The 9,195-nt window shown below is 35.5% G+C and overlaps 1 protein-coding gene across 2 annotated transcripts in view; it reads right to left on the bottom strand.

Annotated features, from left to right (window-relative positions):
- Window positions 1–1,056: 1,056 nt before the first annotated feature.
- PSMD14 (proteasome 26S subunit, non-ATPase 14) overlaps window positions 1,057–9,195 on the bottom strand; it is a 47,516-nt gene continuing 39,377 nt past the window's right edge. The window contains exons 9-12 of one of the 2 annotated variants that reach the window (XM_054070030.1): window positions 7,607–7,681; window positions 5,242–5,367; window positions 3,907–3,969; window positions 1,057–1,789 (exon numbers count right to left, since the gene is read on the bottom strand). In XM_054070030.1, the coding sequence (XP_053926005.1) occupies window positions 1,691–1,789; window positions 3,907–3,969; window positions 5,242–5,367; window positions 7,607–7,681 (363 nt within the window). In that variant the 3' untranslated portion in view covers window positions 1,057–1,690. The remainder of the gene's footprint in view (window positions 1,790–3,906; window positions 3,970–5,241; window positions 5,368–7,606; window positions 7,682–9,195) is intronic. The other variant, XM_054070031.1, reaches the window with a different exon arrangement.

The raw sequence follows: 9,195 nt of genomic DNA, 5'->3' as shown, positions 1-9,195 counted from the left end.
TGTGCGTGGGAGTAGATGCGGCAGGGATGCAGAGCCTCGCTGGCAGACGAGCCTCCGGGGCAGGTCGCCCCCATCAGCTCCTGACCCATCTCACCCCGGGGCGCAGTGGTGTGCGTGCATTGGACAATAGCAAGGCCCAAATACAGCCTCCCTCAACGATATAAAGGTTTTTAGTGCATATCGCCACAAAGCACTTCCATTTAACTATCTGCAGGCAAATGTGGTTTGGTACGTCTCCATTTTCCCAGTCTGATATTCTACTGCCTACTGTGGGGGCAGAGGGAAGGCCATAAGGAGGGCAGCTGCAAAAATCTGCATGTTTCCCTCTGAAGTAAATGCATGCTAAATATACTTTGAGAGCGATTTATTCTAAAATAGTAAATTAAAAGGCCTAAATAAGAAATCCCAAACAAAAGGAAAAAACCTTTGAACAGTAATGAAAAACTAAACAGAAAATTACTGGGCACAAAGGGGAAATAAGAAAATTTTATGGGCTATTTCTCTACTATGCAGGTAAGAAAATTCCCTTAAAAGAAAAAAATCACCTTCCACACAAAAAGATTTATCTAGTTCTGAATTATTTGCCTGCCACAATTATTGCTGCTAATTTTTAAAAAATCCAATAGACATCAAAATACTGTGAGTGACAGAATGAGAACACTTTTGCCCAGACAAAAGAATCAGATCAGCCCAAATACCATTCGATACTCAAGAAAACCAAAAATAAATACCCCCAACCAGCCACCTGCTCCAAACCCAAAGGCAGACCCCAAACCCAGCTATTTGGCTTTGCCTGCTTAAAACCAAGCAGCAAATCCACCTGCCTTCCTAGGAATGTTTCCCCTCTCTAGTCAGTGGCAACAGTTTTAAATGTCATATTCGAGGTGGGACTCTTTCCATATATTTATATAGATGGACAACTCATGTACGTTCTTTCACAGGAGGGAGGGTTGACATAACCTACAAGAGCCTCTATCACTTTAATGTTTATTCTCAGAACACTGCTATTTATGACATTGCTTGTAAGAGTTGTGTGATTCAGTTATCAGCATAACTGAATTAATTTTCTTAAGGTCAATTTCTTCTGTGGATATTAGGGTATGAATAATATCGAAAGGGAGCTGGCAGGGGAATTTTCAGCATTTTGGTTTTCATACATCCTCAGAATTCAATACAAGTTTTATTTGTTTTTTAATCTCAATGTCAGTATCTGGTAATCGATGGCAGCCAAATTTCATTAGAGAATTGTTGCTCTCCTAGCAGTTAATCTCTCAGTAGTTTTACAGTGGGTAGAAATAAACCTTTACTAACAGTTTTCCTACAGTGTTAATTCCTCCTATGCTTTCTTAAAAAAGGCCTTCCAGAGCTTAAGAGAGGTTTGTAAATGTAATTTTATTATGTTGCAACAATCAAAATATATATGTACTACTGATTTTCCCCCAAATATTAAATGAAAATGTAATACATTTTTGCCCACATTGTGTTCTTGAATGCTTTGTAAAGACCCTGACATAAAGAAACCAAAGCAACTGCACAATTAGAGACTGAAAGGTGTTACAGTGCTACACTTACATTGCAAATGAAGTCAGATGTCTCTGTTTAATCAAATATAGCCTCAACAGTCTCTGTTTTGTGAGTATTAGAAACAATAAACAAATATACACAGAAAGCATCACAAACAGTAAATTGGTTATTTAAATACAACAGTATCCAACATAGCAGCTAAGCACTGGACAATGTTTGAGGTCATCAGCACATCCACATGCTCTTCTAAATGACGTTTGGGGTCCTGAAATACAAAGAATGCCATGAGAGAAATGACCAAAACATTGCTGAGGGATTCATTCACTTCAGGTTGATTTAAGACGATGGTAAGTTAAGGAAAACAGGCCAGTAATTTCCCATTCTAACAAGACCTAGCAAATAACCAAATTTTGATGAATGAGATTGTATTAGTTCACACTATCACTCAGATAAGGTGAGAATAGGTTTATGAAGCAAATTTCTATCCCACCTCTGAAGAGTAACTGACAGCTGCAAGTTTTAAGGACAACACACAACGTGTGGAATTTACTATGCAACTCACTAAGGCAAATATTTTAATCTTAGTTTCTTGTACACTGCAATTTGTTTTCAGATCTTTGTACAAAAGTGTATTCTAATCCTGTAAAGACTAAAGCATAATCTAACAGTCTTTGAATAGTTGTGCTGACTGCAAGAAAACTAACACACTTACACTAAAAAACACGAAAAAAGCACAGCATTATGTTCAAATGCTCTGAAAAATTGAATATTAAGCCTGACCAGTGTGCTGAAAACACACATACACACACACTTTTACTCAGTTGATGTAGACATTTGTGGGCATCTGCATAGAACGAGAAGATTATTTCTGGTTGAAATAACAGATCATGCACTTCTTCAGTTTCAGAATTGCGATTAAGTAATTAATCTCCAAATACTGAAAAATTATCAGGCACATTTAAAAAAAACATGTCTAAACTTCATTATGGTATTATTGTAGCATTCTTGTGTGTAAAGAAATTAAAATATGGAAGATAATCATGTGTGGGAATTTAACTATTTTAAAAAGAACTACTGTCAGAAACTAATGAACCCATTTAAATTTACATAAAAGTGAACTAGCAAGTCTGTGTAAGCTGTTCTTCTAAAATAACTAATTTTCAAAGATCACATAGTTCTCCAATATTGTCTCTGTTCCTAGCAAATTATGCAACCTAATAACATAATATCCCTATTGCGAGCAGCTGTTTGTTTGCAAAGCTTTATAAGTTGCATAAAAAACACACATGGAAATTACTTAACTAACCATATTGTAATTTAAAGAAAACTTAATTCTATCACTAAAAAGTTTTTATTTTTAAAGAACTGTATCAAAAGGGATATTTTTCATACATGCGTAAAGATTTGAACGACTAGCGAAGCTCAAGTTCCGTTTGAGATTACAACATAACCCTTAAAATACAATCCTTCTTATATGTTTTATTTTATATATGTATTTGTGTAGGTGTGCATAAACTCCATTGTTCTCAATGCTACAGAAATACATGAGTGACTGAACAACAGTGCAGATGTGTTATGACATAGCTGCTAGAAGCTGACACATAAGAGCAACCCAGAAAGCTTTAAAATTCTTCTGCTCCTACTAGCAATACTGGTTCTTTAAGGACACACTGGATAATTTTTAAAGCTACCTCGTACAAACCTGTCTTGCTCTCCACTCCCTCACCAAAGCACATTTCCTCAACCTTTATGTTGAAATAAAATGTAGAAATAGTTTTGTTGAGTCTTCTCTAAAGACATTACATCCTAACACTGCAAAGGCATAGAATGAATTGAGTGGGTGTTTTTGCTTTCAGCTACGGCCCTAAAGTGTTTTCCTTCAACAGCAATACAAAGCAACTGCCACTTAATTGCATACATAGCGTACTGGAGCTAAGCACTGACCATGTGTGTTCAGGAACCGTGGACAGGGTGAGCAGGCTCTTTGGCCATAACATATAAACAATGCTCCCACCTTTTTTTCAATTATTATTTTGGTTTGGTTATTTTTTAAAGTCTCCACAGCTTTGGCCTCTCTGACACAGACTTGGAGAGCTTTACGCCTCTTCTTGGAAAAAAAGAGGAACTAACAGATCTCAGCCCTGCTCCTTGGCATGTAACACAAATGCACGTAGAACGTGACTTGCAGCTATTCTGCCAATTACCTAAAGTCAAAAGCCTTGTTCCTTACACAACAATCCTGAACAAAAATAAATTCATTATGTGGAGTGTTGAGAATATCTTGCACATAGAACTAAAATCACCTATGCACATGTAAAAAACTTAATATTTAGAATGAACGAAGCATATCATTCGACTTCACTCTAATTCATCACACCTCACCTGCTTGCCAACATTTTTTATTGCCAGCTGTTCAGGTGTCATCTTATCTTCTTCTTCAACAGCCTGTGAAAGAAACACAGGAAAGGTCACTGTTTCAGATTTCATTTACTTTTTCCCCAAACCACAAGATTATCAAAATATAATTTTCTCTCAACAAAAGAAAAAAAAAAAAGAGGAAAAAATAAAGAAAAAAAAAGCAAACAGCAACGCATTTCAGGAAGTCAAAAGGAAAGGTACTTCAGCTTTTCAGCAGACGTGGTTTAAATTTCTAAGTGTTGGTGCAAAAGATAAAGGGAAATACTCATGAATGGTTTTATTGCCAGATATTCACAAAACTGTTTTTAAGCAGAAATCTTAAGCGGGCGGCATCAATAGTTAAAGATCATTGAAAATAGTTAAACTAGTAAAGCAGAACCAAAAATAATGCTACCTACGTTGTTTCAACTACTGCAGGTTTGGTCTCAGTAAATTTTTATACTGTTTAAAGTCAATTCTTTTGATACATTTTTATCATGTTCTGTTGTGTTCAAACACAGTGTCTTCATAAAGCAAATCCAGTAACTTAACTAGTGAATGTAATATTGAAATCTGTTTTTAAGGCCGCCTTAGAAGTTAAAAAATAGCACTTGTCAAGCATGACTGACATGCTTACTACTCAGAGTGCTTTTCTGAGATCTAATATTTATTAAAAATATTTCTAAGTGTAAGAGTCAGTATTAAAACTGTACAAGTAACTGTGATTCCTCTTTCTTTCAACACCAATAACAATTTGTTTACCTAAAAAGAACACTGAATTAGGCTCTATGATGTGTTCTAAATACTATCTGCTGGAATGACACTGATAAATAATCTTTATTCTGCTATACTGAACAAGTAGTCCTTGACTGAAGAATGACGAACGCTATCAACTGCTTATTTTGATCTACAGACATCTCATATTCTCTTCACTAAGTAAAAATACCAAATCGATGGGACTATTTACATTTTAAAGCAAAAGGTGTAATTGAACACTTTGGCAGTTTAGAGCAAAAAAAGTCAGGTGGCAAAGCCTGAAGAGCTAATAGGCAACTTAACGTAGAAATCTCCACAAAGCCATTAAAGCCACACTTGTGTCTAATTTAACTGAATCCCAGGAAATCCTTTACTCCAAACAAATGCTACAAATCAAATAGCCACCAAAGTCCTGCAACAGTTGTTTTGTTCTTAAAGTCTAGTCCTTTCCAGCTCATTCTGAATAAAGCTTGTGATAATTAACTTCTTACTTCTGTTACTAAATAATAAATTTCTTTCCTTCATAAACACAGCAACAATTATACTATCATGGGATATGAATACCTTGTTATAATTCTTAGCTAATTCTAACATCTCCTTCACTACTGTTTCATTGAGTTTGCAATGTTCACTGTAGTCCTGAAGTGTCAAACCTTCCATCCAACTCTTCTTATGCAAATTTAGCAACATCTGCAAAATAAAACCTCTTTAGAGCATTTATTGTAAAATACATTCATAATACTCTGAAGATAGAGAAACAATTTACAGTAGTAAGAATGTAATAAAAAAAAACTTACTATTTTTAATACAGGAAATGCAATAATCAACTATTCTGTTAGAACAGACTATAGATTTTGCATAAGCTTTCAAAGATAAAACTTCTTGAACCCCAAATACAAAAATGAGGCATGGAAACCAGGGTCACGTTTACTTTGACACGAAAACTGACATTTTCTTTTGTAGCCTTATTTTTTCTGTTGGTTGAGAATGCACTGTTCCATTGTAGGAGAACTAACAGAAAGGTGAATATTTTAGCTGCCAAATAAGGAATGGTCGCAACTTCTGTCCTCTGACAAACTCGAAAGATGTTTTCATGCTTAGATAAAATGTATGAAGTAGCTATTTAGGCTGCACCGATTATCCTTAACTGTATATGCAAGAAGCTGCCACAGCTATGAACAAGTGAACTTCAAAAGCAACCGAAGCATGACTTGTATGTGTTTGTCCTCCTATGAAGCAAATAGCCCTAAAACCATCACGCTAAAGTGATGCAGTTTTGACAATGGTAAACACAAGGACTATTAGAACTATCTGAAATGTTCAACTCGACACATTGATGTCATTCTTGAAAGAGTGAAGGAAGAGCTACAAGGGCAATTTCCTGAATTTCACAAATAAAGAAAGTGTATGACATGGATATTCTGCACATTTGAGGACTGTAGGGAGGACCCTTTCAGCAAAGGGTTTCAGCTCGCCTTCAGTTTGCGAACATTTACAACAGACATCTTTGAGAACCCATATGCCCCGTAACAGCTATCACCTGAGTGAAAGGGCTTCCGAAGAAACCTGGCTTTGGAACATACGAAGTGAGTTGAAAGTTTGTGTCATAACTTGTTATTAGCAAGATCTTAGCTGCTGACAGAAGGAGTTGTGGGCAAACTGCATATGGATAGTTTAGCTAGGCTATCTGGGTTTTAAAATTATAGTTTGGTGTGATGGGCTTCTCATCCAATACATGAGGCAAATACTACTCGTAGTGCAGACAGAGATAGCAGATCACCACCACCACATGAGGGAAGTTTGAAATATGCACGAACCTGCCTTATGAAAGACGTGTGGACATAGTCGCTGCCTCACAGGTTAAAGGTTTCTCTAACTTGGTCAGGACTGTTCTACTTGAAAAGGTAATAACTTATATACATAAAGCCATTAAAGAGAATACACACTTGGAACTTCAGAAAAAAAAATGGTCTGGCCACACTGTTGTATTTGAGTGGACAATGACCTCTGGAAGCTTCTGGGACATTTCCTGAGAGGTGGTTTTGTTGAATCAGTTACTGTCCTCAGTAACAGTGAGGTCTTGAAAGTCTGATACTGTCTTAAAAAGAGTTATAAATTTCACAAATTCTTTTCGGCTCACGAATTTGCATATATATTCTTCCACTATTAAGAAGATGGCCTCTAAAAGTCAAAATTAAGTGAGAAAACTGCTCTGACTATTGCATCGTAAACTCTAACTCCAAGATTAATTTATAATCCTAACGAGGCCACGAATATACACAGGCATATCTGAGGACAGAATTTGGCTTTCAAGAATTAACTTCTGTAGACAATAAGCTTTCTTCTTTTTTTTCCATTTGTTTTCCTCGTAAAGGCTGCCAAGCTAGATTTTACTTTTAACTGAGGAAGTCTGATATCAAAGTCACTGACAATATTCGTTGTCAGTAACTGAACAATGTGTTTTCTGTAAATGCATGAAGTTAAGCAGGACATCATTACTTCAGGATATCCAGTGAAGTCTTGAGGAACTCTATTCATAACAACTGGAAGCACCGTCTTTCAAAGTAATTATAGCCAATGAAAACCTGAGATTCCTTAGTTATGCAATTCCATTCTGGAAAAGATGGTTTTCCAGCTTCAGGAATAACAGCCTGTGTAAACCTAAGGCAGCTTGTATGTCTTTCAGCTTCAGCACTGCAAACTTTAAACTTCCACAAACATATTGAGTGCAGAGAACGGCACAAGGACTTTCCATGAAACATGGACAAAAATGTTGCCAAATTATTCACACAAGTATTAGAAGGTGATTTGAGAACATTTCATCATCACAACTACATGTCTAAGTACTTTCTGGAAAGGAAGCCATCTACTCCAGGACAGCGAAAACAAATTATCACCAGCTGAAACAAGAATACTGCACAACAATTACCTTCTGTTCTAGCTCATTCTTCCTGTAGTTGATGGTGATGGAATAGTAATGTCTGTTTAGTCCATGAATTAGTGCCTGTAAAATTCAGGGAAAAGCTTGCATAAAAATCACCCACCACTGAAATGAAGAAATCTTAGAAGAGAAGAGTTCATTTGAATACAGCCATGTTCAAACATCACTTAAATAAAGGAAAAATCATGATACAACAAATACACAGAGACTGTGAGTTGATATCAAGTAAACATACCTGTTTCTATTTCTTCTTCAGTGTTTGTTAACTGACATTTTTTTTATTTCTAAACCACTGATTTTTTTCACACAGTAACAACTATTATAGGGAAAAGTGGTAACTGCCTGCAAACATTTGACCAATACATATGCACAAACATATTTTTCTCAAATCCTTCCTCCCTCAAACTCAGTTATCACTCCTATTAAAATACAAGGTTCTTCCTGTTACAAATAAAAGACTGTGTATTTACAGACACTACCAGCATTCACAAGTTCATTCTCTAAGGTACAATACAAAGACAGTGTAGCTGAACCAGTGATTATATCTATCAAGTATCAATGAGATCGCGTGCATCAAATTAATCTCTGATATTAAAGATAAACTCCTTTTTTAACTTTAAATGAAAAAATATCTTTCTCATTATAATTATGTCCTTTGCAAATTTGCCCTTAAACTTGTATGTTGCAATTTGATCCACTGAGGCTGGGTTAAGCGGCACCTGTATGCATGTATCTTCCATTTTGCTCACGTGCATTATATAATTTTTTTTACATTTATGACTTGAGAGTGAGTTGGACTAATATTTGGGAGATGGGGGGGTAAGAAAATTCCATGATAAATCCTCATCACAACTAAAATTCTGTTTTTTCAAATAAAATTTCACATTTTAAGTATAAATTCAGAAATGAGATATGACAAATCAAACATAAAATATGCAGAATTACTAGTAAATATTTCTTATGTTTCAATGAGTTCACCTATTTGTGTTTAAATGTATTCTTCAGAGCTATACAGAATGAATCTGTATTTGTATCTTAAGCAACTTTATATTTCAGCATTCCAAAATTATCTGCATGAAAGCTGAAAATGTTCTCATATATTCACTTCAAACAGATTTCTTTTGCAAACACATATACAAAGACACAAACAGCAGTGATAGATAACCATTACTTGTACCACTTAATTGTAATTATAATTGTAAAATACAGGATTTATCATCAGTACACTAACTTATGGTTGAAACTACTAGCAGTAAGTAGCTTCCACTGCAATTTTCTTATCCTGCTCCAAATGATAGCATGTGAGGCTTTGGGATTTGTGTTTAAACTCAGTTGTGGATATTAAGAGAATTTTCTAAAGTTCCTAAAATTTGACAAATATCCTTGCCTTCCCCCACTATCCTCTCCTCTCCTCTCTCCCCTTGCAAAATCATTCTTTTTAAAAGAGTGGACAAATACAAAAGGTAAACCATTGTTCCACTTCAAACCTGAATGGCAGTTGTAGTCTAGCCACCACAACAGGTTAAATTAACACAGAAGACTTTAAAAGCAAAACTTGTTCTTCATGTGTTTTGTTT

The sequence above is a fragment of the Cuculus canorus genome, chromosome 6 (genome assembly GCF_017976375.1).
Source record: "Cuculus canorus isolate bCucCan1 chromosome 6, bCucCan1.pri, whole genome shotgun sequence".
NCBI lineage: Eukaryota > Metazoa > Chordata > Aves > Cuculiformes > Cuculidae > Cuculus > Cuculus canorus.
The sequence above is the reverse complement of the archived record's forward strand: the minus strand, read 5'-3'. Positions and strand labels throughout refer to the sequence as shown.